Below are 21,857 nucleotides of genomic sequence, written 5' to 3' on the forward strand. Positions count from 1 at the left end.
AATTCCCTGGACCATCAGGACTGGCTGAAGTGCCCTTAAGCAAGGTGCCTAACCCCCAACTGCTCCAGCAAGTGTACCTTGGTGGTGTACCTTGTGTCTGATTAGCCAAAGAAAAACTGATGATGCAATTATCAGTTCGGCCAGGTAACCCGGCCAAAATAATCTCATCTCATCTCATTATCTCTAGCCGCTTTATCCTGTTCTACAGGGTCGCAGGCAAGCTGGAGCCTATTCCAGCTGACTACGGGCGAAAGGTGGGGTACACCCTGGACAAGTCGCCAGGTCATCACAGGACTGACACATAGACACAAACAACCATTCACACCTACGGTCAATTTAGAGTCACCAGTTAACCTAACCTGCATGTCTTTGGACTGTGGGGGAAACCGGAGCACCCGGAGGAAACCCACGCGGACACGGGGAGAATATGCAAACTCCGCACAGAAAGGCCCTCGTTGGCCACGGGGCTCGAACCCGGACCTTCTTGCTGTGAGGCGACAGTGGTAACCACTACACCACCGTGCCGCCCGCCAAAATAATATTCATTTTAATTTGAAAGACACCTTAATCGAACTGTTATTCATGATATCAACATGCAGTGGTTGTGGATGGTTTCTTCATTTCAGGCTTCTGTTAACATTTTTCTGGCACATAAACTTACCCCAAAGCTGCTATGGTCTGGCAATTCACAAGACATTTGTATGTTGTGTCAGTTGATAAAAGGCAGGCCAGTGGTTTCATTACAATTGCATTTCTCCTCTCAGGCAGCAGAAAGTTCCAAAATACAAACTGCCACTTTAAGATTCCATATTGTTATCACGTCTGATAAACAGTGTGCAGAGGTGGACAGTAACAAAGTACATTTACTTGAGTACTGTACTTAAGTACACTTTTTGAGTATCTATACTTTACTTGAGTATTTTTTTTTGCCAACTTATGACTTTAACTTCACAACATTTGAAAGAAAAATATCATACTTTTCACTCCACTACATTTCTATCAAAGACCTCATTACTCGTTACTATGAAGTGGTTTTGAAAGTGGATGTATTTTTCTTTTCTTTTCTAAAATGTGATTGTTTTTTTCACAGGTGACATTGAGACAGCCGATCAGTAATCACTAGGGCCACGTCACATCTATAGACTGGATAAAATCAAGTTCAATGATTTCTCAGCAGCATTATTTAACACGATCAGTTGATGGCAGAATGGAAGGAGGCGGTCCTTCTGGGGAATGCACACACTCATGGCTATACCTAGAACCCGTGTCTCAGTTTTCTGAAAGGAATAAAGAGTCGTTTCGTTTTAAATGTTTGCTTTGTTTGCCTAAAACGGAGCACATCACAGCCTACAAAAACTCGCCGTCCAACCTGCGGAAGCATATTGAGGTATATAAACGTTTTATTCCAAGAGAAAGCTTCCAATGAAGTTATTTGTGCTTTTAGAGCTAACGATAATGTTGCAATAGCTATGCAGTCTGGTTAGTCAAATGACTTTCTATGGATTTGCCCACCAAGTTGCCATCGCCTTGTCCACGGCTAACATTAACACATAGCTAGTTAACTTGGACACGTTAGTTAGCATGTAAACACGGAGTTACGCTAACATGAATATTTTTAACTTATCTGAAGTCCTTTCAGAAATGTTTTAGCATAATCTTGCCAAATAAACAAAATGTAGAAATCTTTCTTTTCTAGTAACGTCAGCTACCCAATATGATTTCGAGTTTGAAAAGATTTTGCTGGCATATCAGGTGGAACTTCACTGACTAGCTAGCTTAACGTTAAACCACCATGATTCCAAAGACAGATTCATACGTGCATGAATACATACACTTGCACAAGCATGAGACCTGTGAGATGGACAGTATTTTACTAGTCAGTCACAACAAATTGTTGGAATTTTTCGTTTTGATGTCAGATGATGGTCTTGCATATTTTTTTTTTGTCTTGCTTAAAGCAGTGTTGCTGTTGGGCAGTTATTAAGCTCGAAGTGTGGACCTGGTTTTAATCAGGTTGGATTGTCATTTTTATTTTCTGAGCAAGCTGCATTTACAGCTATTTCACTGTCTTTCTGATTAATATACATGTACATGTGTGCACGCTGCCAGAGCTGGGTCAGAACACTACCATGCTGCTTTGTGGAGGTGGGGAGGAGTGATACAATAAAAAAAAAGAAAATGACAATGGCTTTTTCAGTTCAGCTGTGTTTCATTTTGTAACATTCTACCAGGCGTTTATCCTACAGATTCTACAAGCTAGTCAGTAAATCCAGTTGGTTGCTTCAAAGACATTAGGTTTTGTAAGCGTTGCGGCAATAATACAAAAATGTGTTGACAGAAAATGTACTTTTAATAGTTAAATATTTTTAAAAGCAAATACTTCAGTAAAAATTTGACTGTACAATTTTCACTTGTATTGGAGTAACATTTGACCAGTGGGATCTGTACTTTGACTTAAGTAATGAAGTTGGGTACTTTGTCCACCTCTGACAGTGTGCCAAGGCATTATACTGTACTCATATGCAAAAAAGTTCTCTGTGCCTGATTTCTTGACATTCTACTCATTTTGTTTTGACACTTACAGGGATAGGGGATGCGAAACCATGGCGTTTGGGACATGATCTCCCCCCTGGCATCAGTTCGAGCCTTGTAGCCATACTTCTCTGGGTCATTGGGCAACACTTCTGTCAACGTGAGGATATAACACACAAACCACACCAGCATGACAGCCAGGATGATCTGCCAAAAACAAAGCACGTCAGAGATACCGAGAATTTTAATCAGTTGCTGGACCAGTACAGTTCCTGATACAGTTCCTGAACCTTTGCCGTTGCAGCTATAAGTGGAATATGATACGAGTGTGATGAACTTAGTGCTGCGTTCCAGTGAGACAGGTTTATGGCCTACTAGATCAAATTGATAGAGACCAGAGGAGTAGACAAGAGCAGTCATGAAGGTTGCCAAGCAATATGGTTATGTTTAAGGGTAAATGTGGCTTCATACCGGAAACATCTTGAAGATCTGGAAATGGGAGGTGTGACAGCCTTTTTGTCTCGAATAAAAGGGAAAGGGGACGGCCCAATTCCTGAGATACTGGGCAAAAAGCACAATGAAGAAGATGCATCTGGACAGACACAGCACACACATGACAAATTGATCAGTATCAGTGAGAAGGCAGCAGTGAGATGAGTGATAAGACGGCTCACACCCCTGCCCATTAAACATGATGCTTCTGAAGAAAGACACATTCATTCAATATAATATGTGAATGCTTGAGGCAAGATATATCTTTGAATAGTGCAATATCTCAAGCAATTCATGGCTCATATTTTATTCTTTTCATTCAGTAATTTGTGCTAACAGACCATTCACCTAGTTATGTTCTTAAAATGATAGATGTTAAAAAGCATTAAGTGCAGTGAAAATCTAAATGTATTTACAGCAGAGAGAGGCCCCAGTGGCTGCCTGCACGGTCTCCAGCGGTCTGGAACACAGACAGGCCGATCAGACACACGGTGGGGGTGACGGTCAGAGGCCCGATGGCATTAAGCAGGAGTCCAGGAATTCCCACCAGCCCAATTACCACTTCCACCACACTAGACACAATAATGGCCCCCTGGATCTGTAGGCCAGAGTTATAAAAGTTACATGACTGAGATTGCTTTGTTTAGGTATTTCTGGCTAGAACTCAAAGAGCTTTAAAGACTTTACCTAATATCATGGAATGATATTAAATGTAACCCAGGTGTCGTTCATATTTTCAATCATATTAATAGGAATAAAAGTAATCTCAATCACTGGCAAATGAGTAAATCATGATCCAGCAATTATGTAAAGCTATATAAGGCCATGAATTGTTTCCAAACAATATCTTGCTCTAAAAAGCTCGCCGTTTCACCATGATTAAAAGTTTGTTTTGCTGTTGGAAAACTGACACACGTGAGTGCACTTACGCATCAATAGATGAATATAAATAGCAAGATTCTGAAGCTTGTCACCAGAAAAGTGCACAAAACAAATCAGATATGCTGCTCAGGTCTTCTGAGACTGCCATTATGCATCATGTGACACTGAGTGATATAATTAATTTGCGCTAGCAGCGTTGGCACAAATTATTACTCTCAATCAGGATCTTTCAACTTCTCATCTCATCTCATTATCTCTAGCCGCTTTATCCTGTTCTACAGGGTCGCGGGCAAGCTGGAGCCTATCCCAGCTGACTACGGGCGAAAGGCGGGGTACACCCTGGACAAGTCGCCAGGTCATCACAGGGCTGACACATAGACACAGACAACCATTCACACTCACATTCACACCTACGGTCAATTTAGAGTCACCAGTTAACCTAACCTGCATGTCTTTGGACTGTGGGGGAAACCGGAGCACCCGGAGGAAACCCACGCGGACACGGGGAGAACATGCAAACTCCGCACAGAAAGGCCCTCGCTGGCCACGGGGCTCGAACCCGGACCTTCTTGCTGTGAGGCGACAGCGCTAACCACTACACCACCGTGCCGCCCATCTTTCAACTTTATTATGCTTATTATTATTATTATTATTACCACCCTGATGTTTTTTAGGACACTATTTCTCCCTTAGTTTTCAACCAATCATCACCAAATCTCACCTGAAGAATAGCTCTGGGCTGAATTACGTTACTATGACTTTTCATACTGATCCAGATCACTGAACCAGAATGATTCATGAAAAATGGGCTTTTTTTCAATCACTTCTAACTCTATCAATTTTCATGATTTTTTTCAATAATTTTTTTTTTATTTTATTCAGGGTGGCAGGGCGCAACTTTTCCTTGACCTTCAATTGACAAAGGTCAGCTAGCACAAATTATTGTGACTGTAGTCACAGTCTCGATCTAGTCAAGTTTATTTGTATAGTGCTTTTAACAATAGCCATTGTCGCAAAGCAGCTTTACAGACATTTAAAGACTTTAAACATGAGCTAATTTTATCCCTAATCTATCCCCAATGAGCAAGCCTGTGGTGATGGTGGCAAGGAAAAACTCCCTCAGACGACACAAGGAAGAAACCTCGAGAGGAACCAGACTCAAAAGGGAACCCATCCTCATTTGGGTGACAACAGACAGCGTGATTATAAATAATTTGCTTCTATAACTGTGTCCTATATAGTCACAAAGTATAACTGTGAAAATGGGAAATTCATTTTTTCTTTTTTGTTGAAGTTATAAACTGTTCATTGATGGAAACTTGAGTGCAAAAGCTGTTCATGTCCTAAAGTTAGCAAGTCAACCGTAGTCCTCAGATATAAATGTATTACTGTAAGTGTCCAGAGCCACCTTCCAAGTGCGACTAGTCAATCTAGTTTTGAGTTTTACTTTTTTGGATTTTTGACTATTTTTCCAAGCAATTTTCCAATCAATCCATGAGCTGATTCTTCCAATGCAACCACATCATAAAACAACCACCTTAGAGCAACAACTACCAGCTCACAAACACAAGTTTGTTCATGTTTAATTGTACATTTTTATTTAAATTTTTAAGACATGTCCAAAGATATTTCTTTGTGAACAGAAACATACAGTATTTACAAACCAATTAATATTTGATAATGTCGTGCTGCAAAGATGCATAGGGAAATTGGAGACTTAATTTTATTTTCAATATATAATTAATTTGGACAGAGGGCAAGCCAGATGTGCTTATTGTTTGTATAGATCATTTTCCCTCCATTTTCAGAGACATTTGTTTGTGAATGAAGCACGGATCATGATGCACATATTTTTTCAATAATTATGATACTAATCTTTCACAACAGAGGCATAAACTACTGTTTGATTATACACTCACCAGCTACTTTAATAGGAACTTGTTCTTGAATCTAAGATTCCTGTTCTTGGCTGCAGGAGTGGAACCCAACGTGTTCTTCTGCTGTTGCATGCTGAGATGCTTTTCTGCTCACCATAGTTGTAAAGAGTTCCTATGAGTTCCTATATCCTTCCTGGCAGCTCGAACCAATCTGGCCATTTTCCTCTGACCCTCTCTTATCAATAAGGCGTTTGTTTCCATCCACAGAACTGTCTCTCATTAACTCGATGTTTTTTTGGGGTTTTTTTTTTTGCACCATTCTGTGTAAACTCTAGAGACTGTTGTGTGTGAAAACCCCAGGAGATCAGCAGTTTCTGAAATACTCAAACCTGTCCATCTGGCTTAAACCAACACCCGTGCCACAGTGAAAGAAAGTCACACTTTGAGATCACAATTTTCTCATTCTGATGTTTGAAATGAACATTAACTGAATCTCTTGATTTTGTATCTGCAGGATTTTATGCATTGTGCTTCTGCCAAGGGATCGGCTGATTAGAGAACTGCATCAAACAGCAGGTGGATGGGTGGTCCTAATAAAGTGGCCAGTGAGTGTAATGGTATAATGGGCCAAAAAATTATAATAAAGGTGTTTTATGGGCCAAAGTAAACATTTTAAAGTCATTCAGAAATATATGATATACTAGTGCATCTCAAAAAATTAGAATATTGTGAAAAAGTTCAATATTTTCCATCAGTTATTTAAGAAAGTGAAAATGTTATATATTATAGACTCATTACACATAAACTAAAATGTTTCAAGCATTTTTCTATTTTAATTTTAATCAGTATGCCATACAGTACAAAAACATAAAAAAAACCCATCTCAAAATATTAGAATATTTCATTTCGAGTTTGAGTAAAACAGTATGAACACAGTGTATCTCTCGGTCTAGTTCAGTACACACAACCACAATCATGGGGAAGACTGCTGACTTGACTGTTGTCCAGAAGATGATCACTGATGCCCTCCACAAGGAGGGTAAGCCACAAAAGGTCATTGCTGAAAAGGGTGGCTGGAAAAGGTGCACGAGCAACAGGGATGGCCGCAGTCTTGAGAGGATTGTCAAGAAAAGTTGATTCAAGAACTTGGGAGAGCTTCACAAGGAGTGGACTGAGGCTGGTGTCAGTGTATCAAGACCCATCACGAACAGACATCTTCAAGAAAGGGCATACAACTTTCACATTCCTAATATCAAGCTACTCCTGAGCCAGAGACAATGCCAGAAGTGTCTTATCTGGGCTAAGGAGAGAAAGAAATGGACTGTTGCTCAGTGGTCCAAAGTCCTCTTTTCAGATGAAAGTACATTTTGCATTTAATTTGGAAATCATGGTTCTAGAGTCTGGAGGAAGAGTGGAGAGGCACAGAATCCAAGGTGTTTGAAGCCCAGTGTGAAGTTTCCACAGTCTGTGATGATTTGGGGTGCCATGTCATCTGCTGGTGTTGGTCCACTGTATTTTATCAAGTCCAAAGTCAACACAGCCATCTACCAGGAGATTTTAGAGCACTTCATGCTTCCATCTGCTGACAAGCTTTTTGGAGATGCTGATTTCCTTTTCCAACAGGACTTAGCACCTACCCACAGTGCCAAAACTACTACCAAATGGTTTGCTGACCATGATATTACTGTTTGATTGGCCAGCCAACTTGCCTGACCTGAACCCCATAGAGAATCTATGGGGTATTGTCAAGAGGAAGATGAGAAACACCCGACCCAAAAATACAGATACGCTGAAGGCCACTATCAAAGCAACCTGGGCTTCAATAACACCTCAGCAGTGCCACAGACTGATCACCTCCATGCCACACCGCATTGATACAGTAATTCATGGTAAAGGAGCCCCAACCAAGTATTGAGTGTATAAATGAATATACTTTTCAGAAGTTGGACATTTCTGTATTGTAAATCCTTTTTTTTGATTGATCTTAGGGAATATTCTAATAATTTGAGATACTGGATTTCTGATTTTCATGAGCTATAAGCCATAATCATCAAAATTAAAACAAAAAAAGGCTTTAAATATTTCACTTTACGTGTAATGAATATAGAATATATGAAAGTTTACCTTTTTGAATTAAATTATGAAAAAAAGGAACTTTTTCATGGTATTCTAATTTTTTGAGATGCACTAGTACAGTGATGATCCACATGCTACAAGGGGATAAATCTGGAGGAAGGTCTTACAATGGTGGTGGTCTTAAATGTTAGTAAGAAAATGTTAGGTTTTTGTTTGAATTCTAAACTGAAGATATGGATTAATACCTCTCTAATCCGGGGCTGCCAGATATGTGTGGTATTGAGGGGTAGGGTCCAGTTTCCATAAATCTCCTCTGCAATATAATAGCAGTATGCAGTGCCAAAATCATGAGCATCTTAATAAAGAGTATAAACAGCAATGGCTCTAAACAATACAGGGTAGTAGACAACTCAGTGCATACCTTCAGGAGGACACTTCCACCTGTCCAGTCTGAGAATGGCCTGGGCAGGGATGAGGAAAGCAAACGCGCTGGCCTGAAACAGGGGCAACCTAGGCAAAGTGTACAGTATATGGAGACATATGATTTAAAAAACCCACCATCTATAATAACTAGTGTGTAATAGACTCACCTGACACCAAAAGTGGTTTGTATAAGAGTGGTAATGCCCACACAGGTGAAAATCGTCCCAACTAGCTGGCTTATGGTGTGCTGATCCTGGCCCACACACATGGCGTCGGCCAGTAGGAAAGGTACAGCGATGGTGCCGCTGAAACATGTCAAGTAGTGCTGGAGAGAAACAGGATGAGAGAAGATATCCAGGAATCATCAGCACTTTGAAACCTTGGAATTATAAGGCTCTGTGATTTTACAATACTGACCCATAACATTTTGACTCTTAATAATAAGGTTAAAGCTAAAACAACTCTGGGTTATGTTTTACATTACATTGGATTAATGGCATTTAACAGATGTTCTTATCCAGAGCGATGTACAACATACCCAGAGCAACCTGGGGAGCAGTTGGAGGTTAGGTGCCTTGCTCAAGGACACTTCAGCCATTCCTGCTGGTCCAGGGAATCAAACCAGCAACCTTTGGGTCCCAAAGCTGCAGCTCTAACCATTAGGCCATGACCTCCCCTTAATATTTTACATTATAACTCTCTGAATTGAAATTATCTCCTGCAGTAGTTTATATTAACAAACTTCAATATAAATCGATGATTTTAACACAGTAATTCGATCTTCTGCTCTTACTACAGTCATTGGGGTCATGCAAGATGTAGTGACATTAAAGTTTGTTGGCTTCTGCCGCAAATGTTGTTCTGGAGACTTGAATTCAGAACAGAGGTACAACTTGGTAACTGCAATATGGAGGTCGCTGATAGATTCTGCTATCTTGGTGATATCTTGGATGCCTGTGGTGGAGTTGAATCTGCCGTGATCAACAGAGTGCACAGTGAATGGAAAAAATTTACTGCGTCTTCTGACTTCCCAAGCTGTATCATTGAAAGTGACAGGCGCAACAAGTGACAATTGTATCAAACCTGTGTTTGGTCAACATTGATGTATGGTTGTGAAACATGGTCATTAAAAGCTGAAGATGTTCAGAGGCTTTATCATAAGGAAATGGCCATGGTACGTTAGATGTGTGGAGATGAGACCTTGTGGTGAACTGAGGAGTCTTCTTGGCATTGGCATTGACGCAATTGAAAATGAGGTACAATGCTGTCGATTAAGTTGGTTTGGCCTTGTAGAGAGATGTGATGAAAGCAACTGGTTGAAATGTGTCCAGTGCCTGGAGGTGAATGGTTCCAAAGGTCACGGCCACCCTCGGAAAACCTGGCGTCAAGTTGTTGATCAGGATCTACGATCCAAAGGAATATCCAGTTGCCTTGCACAAGATCAAGCTGAATGGAGGAAAAGGATCGGATGACAGTCCAAACATGCTTGCCTGAACTAATAAAGGACTATAAAGATGATGATGATGATGATGATGATGATAATAAAGTGAATTTTATGTTAACCATATAACCTGTGTTAACTGATGTTTGTTTAAATGATAACAAAACACACCTGCATTGACCTGCATTTATTCAATCCATGACTATAAATAAATCAGCATAAATGAGCAAAAATTAAATTACAGCATGATCCTTAACACTGATAACTTCCCAAACTCTGGTCTCCAGGTATAAGTACAGTATTAACCTTTGCTATTCATCGTTAGTTCCGAATTTTTACATTTGCTCATCTGGCTGACACTCTTATCCAAAATGGCTGATAAATGTGACAAGAGCCGACTGAGCAGCTGAAGTTTGAAGTTGAAAGGTTTTGTTCAAGGACCCAAGAGTGACAGATAGGCATTCCTGGAATTCGAAATGGCAGCACTCCAATCAGTAGCACAGAGCCTTAACTATTGAGCCACTACTCTCCCTGTTTTCCCAGTTAACAAACCCAGACATATTAATTAAGGTGTTGGTTTACGTTGGTAGGAAACATTTTTATGTAAATCCTTATGCCGACAAATTTCCAGCATCGGGCCTGAATATAAATGTCAGGAACGATGAATGGGCCTTGTAGTGTGATATAATTGAGGAACAGCAAGACTGTGTCTAGGACACCCCATGACACCCCGACGAAAAGTCTAGCATCTAGAATTTTTTGCATTTTCTTGCCAAGTTTGACAACTCCTACGACATGTTCTTTCACATTCCCTTTGTAGCTGTGATTGACAATTTCTTGACCTTCTTCCCCGACAACATGCAAGGATGTGAATGATGATTGGTAGAGGTCAAACTTGTAGTGTTGCCAGTCTCCTGACCAAGACATGGCAAGAATTTACAGCACTAATCCGACATGGTGACCATCATGAAAGACAAACATATGGTATAGTCTGAGCCTGGCATTGCACATATAGCCACTGGCATGTCTATAACATGTTTATAACTGTAACTCAACTGCAACTTTTGCCAAAAACAGTTGGATGGAACCTTACAAATGTCAAAGTATAGAAAAAATTGGCAATTTTCCTAGATAGTGTTTATAGCACTACATCACTCAAAACCCTAGAAATTGATCTCAAGTCCTGGGAGTCGCTTGCTCAGGATTGTCCAGCATGGCAAGCAAAGCTCACCAGTGGCGCACGTGCAGCAGAGATGAAATGCATCACCGAGGCCCAGAAGAAATGAACTGCGTGGAAGGCTCGAACTATCGTTACCCCTACTGCAGCGCCTACCCACGCATGCCTGATATATGGGCGTACCTTCAAAGCCTGGATTGGCCTCATCAGTCACCTCTGGACCCACAGCCGCCACTAACCAAATTGAAGTCCTGGTCATCTTCGACCCCAAAGGACATCACATGAAACATACTGTATACAAATGCTTCCTGACAAATGACACAAACCTATATAAACCTTTATCCTACATAAATAAACCATTGGCTTATTCCAACTGTTAGCAGCTGTCATAAAGATCATTGGTCTTCTGATCAATTATGATGTCAGGTTGACAGATGACATAAGATGACATTGGTGACATAGGATTGTATTATGACACCTTCCTAGATGGCAGACATTATAACACCATTACAACTGACTTGGCTGAGGTTAAATAATGGTAAAGTGGTGAAGTTCAAGCATCAAATCCATACTCACACTAAGTTCCAGTCAAAGAATATTAACATTACTTGCATTGTCATGTTTCATAAAAATAGTACCAAGTATGAGAGAGGCGAGATTGAGATGGTTTGGACACGTGCAGAGGAGAGATCCAGGGTATTGAGGTATTTCACCTGACGTCACAGGGTCACATGACGCCCCGGTGTCCGCCATTTTGGACGGCAAGCTACATACTAACACTGCAGACAGAGAGGGAGAACCAGCTTGGAAAAAAACGTGTTACAGACACCTAGAATAGATTAATTTGTCAGTAAGCACTCTATAAATAACCATGGTGTTTGCTTGTTGTGCTGTGGGCTGCCACAACAGACAGGGACAGCGTGCAGGACGCTCCTTTTACCCGTTTCCTACTGACCCAGACAAGAGGGCCAAATGGATTGCAGCTGTGAAGAGACAGGATTGGGAGCCAACAGAGTACTCCAGACTTTGCAGTGATCATTTAATTTCAGGTTAGTTTATCAGTCAACGCAATTTTGATAAAATATATAGCAAAAAGTAAATGGGTCAGTGTTTGTTAACCCATCTGAGCAGTGAAACAAGGCAGTGTTAATTTGTCTAGGGTTGCATGTAGCAGACATTTTGTTCTCCTGTTTGTCATGTATTATTTTCCTTTTGATGAATAAAGTTTATAAATACTACTTATATCATGTCATAGCCGGAGCTCGCTAGCGCGCTCGGGTACTGGAGCTCACTAGCGCGCCGGGGAGCTCGCTAGCGCGCCGGGGGAGCTCGCTAGCGCGCTCGGGCACCGGGGAGCTCGCTGGCGCGCCAGGGAGCTCGCTGGCGCACCGGGGAGCTCGCTAGCACGCTCGGGCGCCGGAGCTCGCTGGCGCGCCGGGGGAGCTCGCTGGCGTGCTCTGGCTATGACATGATATAAGTAGTATTTATAAACTTTATTCATCAAAAGGAAAATAATATTCTATTCAATATTCTATTCTAATCGCCCAAACCTGTGTATGGCGATGGGTCAGTGAACAATCCTGGTGGAAGCAGGTAAACGTCGTTCTCTAAGCCTGCTAACCTCAATTTTTGCAAATCCCTCTCCCTCTGCTCGCCCTGTAAATGCCCTACGTCGCTGGATAGTGAAGGTGTTTTCTGCATCTCGCTCCTTTTTCTTTTATGTTTTTCGTTTGTCGCCTTCCTCGCATTCAAACTGATTCGAGCCGTGCCGTCCAAAATGGCAGCATCACATGACTTGGTCACGTGGGTGAAATACCTCAATACTGGGAAAAGAGTGCTGGAGATGGAGTTGCCAGGTAGAAAGAAAAGAGGAAGGCCAAAGATGAGATTTATGGATGTGGTGAAGGAGGACATGAGGACGGTTGGTGTGACAGAAGAAGATACAGAGGACAGGAGGAGATGGAGGGATATTATCCGCTGTGGTGACCCCTAACGTGAACAACCAAAGAAGAAGAAAAAGAAGAAAAAACTTGTACCAATAGTCAAATAAATAGTCTGCTAGAAACAACTATGTCATGCCGTCTGTCATAACAGTGTCATGGTTTTTCCACTGATATTTATGAAAATAAATCGAAAAATACATAGAAAACTTTAAAGAAATGCATCCACCTTTGCCATTACAGTGTTGCTGCACTGTCATAACGATTATTAAAAATCTTATGAACAGAAACATAAAATTTAATTTAGTTACATTTTTAATTTCTAAAATGTATTTATTTATTTTATATTTATTTATTAATTATTAACAATTTATTAAATGTAATTTGAATTTATTTAATTAATTTAAATTTATTTAAAATGTAAAGGCCGGAGTAATTATATCCCCGCTGTCAGAATTACATTTCCGTATTGAAGTTAACAACTAAGCAGATAAAAGTATTTGATTTACAGATTAACCTCACTTAGCTACAATACACTCACCGGCCACTTTAATAGGAACTTGTTCTTGATTCTAAGATTCCTGTTCTTGGCTGCAGGAGTGGAACCCAATGTGTTGTTCTGCTATTGCATGCTGAGATGCTTTTCTGCTCACCACAGTTGTAAAGAGTTGCTATGAGTTGCTATAGTCTTCCTGAACTGTCGCTCACTCAGTGTTTTTGTTTTTCGCATCGTTCTGTGTCAACTCTGTAGAAACCGTTGTGTGTGAAAACTCCAGGAGATAGATCAGCAGTTTCTGAAATACTCAGACCAGTTCTTCTGGTACCCACACCACATACCACAACTGAACCTCTTGACTTGTATCTGCATGATTTAACGGATTGTGCTGCTGTCAAGGGATCGGCTGATTAGAGAACAGGTTTTGTGACATTAAATACCTCTGGTAAGCTTTTATGCATGCTTACATTATGCCAGCTGTCTTAGGGGACATCAAGTGCAACTAGCGTAAACGGTGTACATTTTCCGTACCTGTAGTCCAAGCAAAATACACAAATACCAGGGTGGAACGTCCTCGATTCTGTAGATCATTTCAAAGCCCGGTGTCTGAGTCTTGATTCCAGAGAGCTGCTCGGTGTCCTTGATGCCCTCAGAAGCCAGCTCCTGTACACAGCCATCTGCAAGGGGCAGCTGGAAAAGATGACGAGGTCACTCAAGCCTACAGAGCTTTTCATCAGTCTTCACTCAATGATTGACAGTGCCTAGTTAGGCTGTAACACTGAGGGGAAATGTCATGTTCATATCACATTTTCTGGACATCCTTTTTTGCAGCAGTGGCAAAAAAATATTGGCCTTTAGTCTTTAGTTGCAATTAAAGTAATTAGAGTTTAAAACACACACACACATTTTTTCCCCAAGTTAAGAATGTTTGGCAAACAAACAAACAAACAAACAATCTTTTAACTGATGTTATCACCCTGGCCCCCTTGTCATATTTTTTTTCAATTATTTAAAAAAAAATTAATGCACTTATGCCAAGATCAAGGCAGCACGGTGGTGTAGTGGTTAGCGCTGTCGCCTCACAGCAAGAAGGTCCGGGTTCGAGCCCCGTGGCCGGCGAGGGCCTTTCTGTGCGGAGTTTGCATGTTCTCCCTGTGTCCGCATGGGTTTCCTCCGGGTGCTCCGGTTTCCCCCACAGTCCAAAGACATGCAGGTTAGGTTAACTGGTGACTCTAAATTGACCGTAGGTGTGAATGTGAGTGTGAATGGTTGTCTGTGTCGATGTGTCAGCCCTGTGATGACCTGGCGACTTGTCCAGGGTGTACCCCGCCTTTCGCCCGTAGTCAGCTGGGATAGGTTCCAGCTTGCCCGCGACCCTGTAGAAGGATAAAGCGGCTAGAGATGATGAGATGAGATTAAATATGGGTACATTATAATTTCAGTATGATAAATTTTTGAATGAAAAGCTACACAGTAGACCTGAAATTCATGTGAACAAAGAATTTGACCAGCGTGATCTTTATTCTCATAAACTGTGCCATTAACAAAATAAGATGCCGAAAGAAACAGCACATATTAGCATATGATAATTCTGTCTACAACTGAACCATTTAATCCTTACTAGAAAGTTTTCCAGTTAAACAGTAAACATCTTTTTAATCATTACATCACCAAGTTTTATTGCTTTACTCCACAGAACAGCTACATCTGGAGAGATGACAGCGAGGTGTCTTGCTTTTACCTCAGGCTCAGCTGCTGTGTTGGAGTGCTTCCTCGGTCTGTGGAGGTTGGATGCGAGTGTGGGCTCTGCAGGATCCATGTTACCTAGTCCTTTCTCACATGATGTCCAACAGTCTTTATCGAGAAGAGCGGAGCAGGAACAGATTAAGCAGGTTAATGATCTGCCTCTGGCTGGACTTTACTCAGTCTGGCTCATCAGTGAGCATTCAGGAACTGCTTTCTGAGAAAGCAAAGCATGTCAAGAGATGAAGATGCTTAACACTCAGCAAGCGAGGAAAAACAAGATTGAGTGATAAAACTTGGCAGATTAGGCTTTATGTGGTTACGTTGGATTGGCTTGCAGAAGAGCTCCCCAATAAGTATGGTCAACTCCTCCCTTTAAACAAACAATTATCTAACTGCTAAGCAGAGGTGGAAAAACTGGATTGACAAAGTAAAAGTCCTGCTTAGGTTTTCCTTCTGCCTGTGCTCTCAACACAGGTGATTTCACCAATTAGCTCATCAACCTGGCTTAGTGGATGTGGTAATTAGGATCAACTGGTTCATTGAATTGGCTGGAGCAAAAATGTGGCAGGGTTTTTACTTTCTGCACCCGGGTTTTTCCACCTCTGCTGCCAAGACAATATATTCATTCATTCATTATCTCTAGCCGCGTTATCCTTCTACAGGGTCGCAGGCAAGCTGGAGCCTATCCCAGCTGACTACGGGCGAAAGGCGGGGTACACCCTGGACAAGTCGCCAGGTCATCACAGGGCTGACACATAGACACAGACAACCATTCACACTCACATTCACACCTACGGTCAATTTAGAGTCACCAGTTAACCTAACCTGCATGTCTTTGGACTGTGGGGGAAACCGGAGCACCCGGAGGAAACCCACGCGGACACGGGGAGAACATGCAAACTCCGCACAGAAAGGCCTTCGCCGGCCCCGGGGCTCGAACCCAGGACCTTCTTGCTGTGAGGCGACAGCGCTAACCACTACACCACCGTGCCGCCCCAAGACAATACAACAAAAGAGAAATAGTGGAAATCAATCCATAGATAATAGTGAAGTAAAACCTGAGAGCAGTGAGAAAAATCTTGGGCTATTCAAATATCTGGAGAACAAATTTATCTTTACTGTAAACAAAACTAATTTTTCATTGAACCATTTTCTCAATATTGGCACCTCTCAAGTATGTGTAAAATCAAAGCAAACAGTTTGACATCCAACTTGCTCACAGTTTTCAGCAACTATACTATTGCCTTTAACTATTTCCTGTTTCCTTTGGTATAAATACAGTGGTGCTTGAAAGTTTGTGAACTCTTTAGAATTTTCTATACTATGACCTAAAACATCATCAGATTTTCACACAAGCCCTAAAAGTAAATAAAGTTAAACAAATGAGACAAAAATGTTATACTTGGTCATTTATTTATTGAGGAAAATAATCCAATATTACATATCTGTGAGTGGCAAAAGTATGTGAACCTTTGCTTTCAGTATCTGGTGTGACCCCCTTGTGCAGCAATAACGGCAACTAAACGTTTGCGGTAACTGTTGATCAGTCCTGCACACCGGCTTGGAGGAATTTTAGCCCATTCCTCCATACAGAACAGCTTCAACTCTGGGATGTTGGTGGGTTTCCTCACATGAACTGCTCGCTTCAGGTTCTTCCACAACATTTCGATTGGATTAAGGTCAGGACTTTGACTTGTCCATTCCAAAACATTAACTTTATTCTTCTTTAACCATTCTTTGGTAGAACGACTTGTGTGCTTAGGGTCGTTGTCTTGCTGCATGACCCACCTTCTCTTGAGATTCAGTTCATGGACAGATGTCCTGACATTTTCCTTTAGAATTCACTGGTATAATTCAGAATTCATTGTTAAATTAATGATGGCAAGCCGTCCTGGCCCAGATGCAGAAAAACAGGCCCAAACCATGATACTACCACCACCATGTTTCACAGATGGGATAAGGTTCTTATGCTGGAATGCAGCGTTTTCCTTTCTCCAAACATAACGCTTCTCATTTAAACCAAGAAGTTCTATTTTGGTCTCATCCGTCCACAAAACATTTTTCTAATAGCCTTCTGGCTTGTCCACGTGATCTTTAGCAAACTGCAGATGAGCAGCAATGTTCTTTTTGGAGAGCAGTGGCTTTCTCCTTGCAACCCTGCCATGCACACCATTGTTGTTCTCCTGATGGTGGACTGGTGAACATTAACATTAGCTAATGTGAGAGAGGCCTTCAGTTGCTTAGAAGTTACCCTGGGGTCTTTCATGACCTTTTCTCAGTTTTGAGACTGTTTTTCTCTCTCTCGAGGTAAACAGTACGGCCCTACAGAAACAGCCGAATGCAAGGAGCTTTAACTAATTAGCATAATGATGGAAGTACGTCACACCAAGACGGCAATGTGTGGAAAATATCGTGACTCTGCATCGACTTCAGAGAGTTCTGAGCTTCAGGGATGTAATTTGTGGTTGACATTCATTAATAAATCCGTGAAACAAAAGACAAATATATCTTTTCTCTGTTACTGCTTTTGTGTTATCATTTCTTTCTCTGTAAGATCAAAACACTAGGTGTATAACTCCATACTCGCTATCGTGGAGTCAAGCCCATGCATTCTAAGGCTAAGATAGCTAAGCGCTAGCTAGAATGATTTAGTTCTCTGTCCAGAAAAATGACATGTCATCTTACCTTACTCTATTTTGCAGTTGCATTCACTAGGCAGGCTTTCCTTTTCTTTTCCGCTGGCTTTTATCTGGCGGGAGAGCAGAGTCTGCCATGTTTGCGCATGCCGATTTGTTTTGGTTAAAAGTAGGTCAAACACACCTCATGGCGGTCATGTGATATTGTTGCTCACTTGCTTCAGCAATCTCCGGAATTATAAAATGCAGGATGCTTTTTATCTCGGCAAAACATTCACACACAGGATACACAGTATGTGCAGCAGCGAAACATCAATAGAAACAAAATATTTTGCCCAGAATTCAACTTTGTGTTCAGCAACTTTAAATAATGTTGTGATTTGAAACAGGTGATGTTAACAGGTGATTGTGATTTGGTACAAAATCGGTATCCAGGAAAGGCTTAGTCTTTGAGGAGCAAAGATGGGCTGAGGATCTCCAGTTTATCAGAACATGCATAAGAAATCTTTGAAATGATTAAAAACAATCTTCCTCAGAAGGGATTTGGATATTTCACCCTCTATGGTGCATAATATCCTTAAACGACGCAAGGAATCCGAGGAATTTTGGTGCGTAAAGGGCACAAGCCTAAGCTGAACACTCATGACCTCCGATCCCTCAAACAGAACTGCATCAAGAACAGTCATTCATCTATAGCTAATATAACCACATGGGCTTGGGATTACTTTGGCATACCTTTGTCAAGCACTACAATACAGAGTAACATCCACTTCTGGCAGTTAAAATTGTACTGTGCAAAAAGGAATCCTGATGTTAATGTGTCTAGAAGTGTCACAGACTTCTCTGAGCTCGGAGGCATCTGGCTTACTGTCCTAAATTCTTCTGATCAGGTTGTACAGGAAATTTCTTTGGCATCCATTAAACACAAAGGAAGCAAATGGATTTCAAAATGCTCAAGTTTCATTTAAAAAGGATGCAAAAAAAACCCCACCTTTAACCATAATCAAGGCCATAATAAATATCCAAACTTCTGGAACACTTATACAGGAGACACGTGAACGTCCTTCCCTCCAATAAATGCCATGAGGATAGTATGATGCAGGGAGGGAGGGTAAGAAGAACCTCAAAGCTTGTACTTTCAGAATTGCAGTTTAATTTGTTATTGGAGTTGTCAAAGTTCAAAATCAACTATTAGTCATCTACCTAAACAATGAGATGTTTAGAAGTGCTGCATAAAGGAAACCCTTCTTCAGACCAACCCACAAAATGCAGGACTTCCTGAACTTCACCAAGCTTTGTTGGAACTACAAATACAATTGGTGAAATGTGACAAAATCAAACTTTTTGGCCACAAACATTCTCAACCTGATTAGCAAAAAGAGACAAGGAATGCAGTGTGGGGGGGGAACCCTTCCATATCTAGTGTAAAATATGGTGGTAGAATATCACTGATTTGTTTTGCAACTGGTTAAGTTGCACGAATTCAAGGATATTTTGATTCAAAATTTGGTTACCTCTTTCAGGACGTTATGACACGACCATGGATCATTCAACAATATAATGACTCCAAACTCATCCTAATTAACAGAGAAATGGTGATGGTCATGTTCGTCTCTAGACTTGAACCATATTCAAATCCTGTGGTCTGAACTGAAGAGGACATTCATAGAAATAAATGACTGAATTGGAAACGGAGAGATTGAAATGCTGAAGATGCATGAAGGAATCTTAATTATGCTCTCCAAGTGTCTCCAACCATGTTAGACATTACAGGAAGACTGTAATGGAAGCAAAGGTTATAGATAGATAGATAGATAGATAGATAGATAGATAGATAGATAGATAGATAGATAGATAGATCGATAGATAGATAGATAGATCGATAGATAGATAGATAGATAGATAGAGAGAGAGAGAGAGAGAGAGAGAGAGAGAGAGAGAGAGTTGGATCCATAAGTATTTGGACAGTGACACACTTTTCAGGGTACCCCCAGGATTTTGAATCTGAAATTTAAGACTTTTTAAGACATTTTTAAGACCACTGTAAATGAAATTTAAGACCAACGTCGCACCTTTCCTGGCATGCATATGAATGAAATATCAGAAAATAAATCAATCAAATCAAGCTTATAAATACAACCCCAATTCCAAAAAAGTTGGGACAAAGTACAAATTGTAAATAAAAACGGAATGCAATAATTTACAAATCTCAAAAACTGATATTGTATTCACAATAGAACATAGACAACGTATCAAATGTCGAAAGTGAGACATTTTGAAATTTCATGCCAAATATTGGCTCATTTGAAATGTCATGACAGCAACACATCTCAAAAAAAGTTGGGACAGGGGCAATAAGAGGCTGGAAAAGTTAAAGGTACAAAAAAGGAACAGCTGGAGGACCAAATTGCAACTCATTAGGTCAATTGGCAATAGGTCATTAACATGACTGGGTATAAAAAGAGCATCTTGGAGTGGCAGCGGCTCTCAGAAGTAAAGATGGGAAGAGGATCACCAATCGCCCTAATTCTGCGCCGACAAATAGTGGAGCAATATCAGAAAGGAGTTCGACAGTGTAAAATTGCAAAGAGTTTGAACATATCATCATCTACAGTGCATAATATCATCAAAAGATTCAGAGAATCTGGAAGAATCTCTGTGCGTAAGGGTCAAGGCCGGAAAACCATACTGGGTGCCCGTGATCTTCGGGCCCTTAGACGGCACTGCATCACATACAGGCATGCTTCTGTATTGGAAATCACAAAATGGGCTCAGGAATATTTCCAGAGAACATCATCTGTGAACACAATTCACCGTGCCATCCGCCGTTGCCAGCTAAAACTCTATAGTTCAAAGAAGAAGCCGTATCTAAACACGATCCAGAAGCGCAGACGTCTTCTCTGGGCCAAGGCTCATTTAAAATGAACTGTGGCAAAGTGGAAAACTGTTCTGTGGTCAGACGAATCAAAATTTGAAGTTCTTTATGGAAATCAGGGACGCCGTGTCGTTCGGACTAAAGAGGAGAAGGATGACCCAAGTTGTTATCAGTGCTCAGTTCAGAAGCCTGCATCTCTGATGGTATGGGGTTGCATTAGTGTGTGTGACATGAGCAGCTTACACATCTGGAAAGACACCATCAATGCTGAAAGGTATATCTAGGTTCTAGAGCAACATATGCTCCCATCCAGACGACGTCTCTTTCAGAGAAGACCTTGCATTTTCCAACGTGACAATGCCAAACCACATACTACATCAATTACAGCATCATGGCTGCGTAGAAGAAGGGTCCGGGTACTGAACTGGCCAGCCTGCAGTCCAGATCTTTCACCCATAGAAAACATTTGGCACATCATAAAACAGAAGATATGACAAAAAAGACCTAAGACAGTTGAGCAACTAGAATCCTACATTAGACAAGAATGGGTTAACATTCCTATCCCTAAACTTGAGCAACTTGTCTCCTCAGTCCCCAGACGTTTACAGACTGTTGTAAAGAGAAAAGGGGATGTCTCACAGTGGTAAACATGGCCTTGTCCCAACTTTTTTGAGATGTGTTGTTGTCATGAAATTTAAAATCACCTAATTTTTCTCTTTAAATGATACATTTTCTCAGTTTAAACATTTGATGTCATTTATGTTCTATTCTGAATAAAATATGGAATTTTGAAACTTCCACATCATTGCATTCCGTTTTTATTTACAATTTGTACTTTGTCCCAACTTTTTTGGAATCAGGGTTGTAACTTTAATGAACAATAAGCCCTACAAATATCAGCTGCAATCTCTCAACATAACAATAATGGTGCAAAGAGTGTACGCAAACATGCACACATCTGGGGGTGCACCCCTGTGTGGATTTATTACAACAATATTGCTACAGCCAGGGATGAGAATGAAAAATATTTAAAAAGTCTGAAAAAACCGGGGCGGGGCCCATGGCCCAGGGGGGCGCGGCCCAGGGGCTAATGATTTTTGGCTATTTTTTTTTTTTTTTTTAACCCCAAAACCATTAATTTTATCAGCAAAAAGTTGCAATGTATTTGGAAATAAATTCCCCTTCTTGGTGGACTACCAGGTGAAAATGATTAATATGGTACAAGAGACTTGTTTTTAATCAATTCACATTTGATGATTTCAAA

General features: G+C 40.9%; 1 protein-coding gene across 6 annotated transcripts in view; it reads right to left on the reverse strand.

Annotated features, from left to right (window-relative positions):
- The window catches only part of slc23a1 (solute carrier family 23 member 1), a 30,132-nt gene extending 12,260 nt beyond the window's left edge, over positions 1–17,872 (reverse strand). Inside the window, exons 1-9 of one of the 6 annotated variants that reach the window (XM_060936268.1) lie at positions 17,768–17,872; positions 15,078–15,296; positions 13,868–14,026; positions 8,450–8,607; positions 8,281–8,369; positions 8,105–8,172; positions 3,441–3,622; positions 3,004–3,124; positions 2,583–2,739 (exon numbers count right to left, since the gene is read on the reverse strand). In XM_060936268.1, the coding sequence (XP_060792251.1) occupies positions 2,583–2,739; positions 3,004–3,124; positions 3,441–3,622; positions 8,105–8,172; positions 8,281–8,369; positions 8,450–8,607; positions 13,868–14,026; positions 15,078–15,155 (1,012 nt within the window). In that variant the 5' untranslated portion in view covers positions 15,156–15,296; positions 17,768–17,872. Of the gene's footprint in view, positions 1–2,582; positions 2,740–3,003; positions 3,125–3,440; positions 3,623–8,104; positions 8,173–8,280; positions 8,370–8,449; positions 8,608–13,867; positions 14,027–15,077; positions 15,332–17,767 lie in introns of those variants that run through there. The other 5 variants (XM_060936270.1, XM_060936269.1, XM_060936272.1 and 2 more) reach the window with 5 other exon arrangements.
- Between the last annotated feature and the right edge of the window lie 3,985 nt (positions 17,873–21,857).

Source organism: Neoarius graeffei, chromosome 12, assembly GCF_027579695.1.
Source record: "Neoarius graeffei isolate fNeoGra1 chromosome 12, fNeoGra1.pri, whole genome shotgun sequence".
Classification (NCBI taxonomy): domain Eukaryota; kingdom Metazoa; phylum Chordata; class Actinopteri; order Siluriformes; family Ariidae; genus Neoarius; species Neoarius graeffei.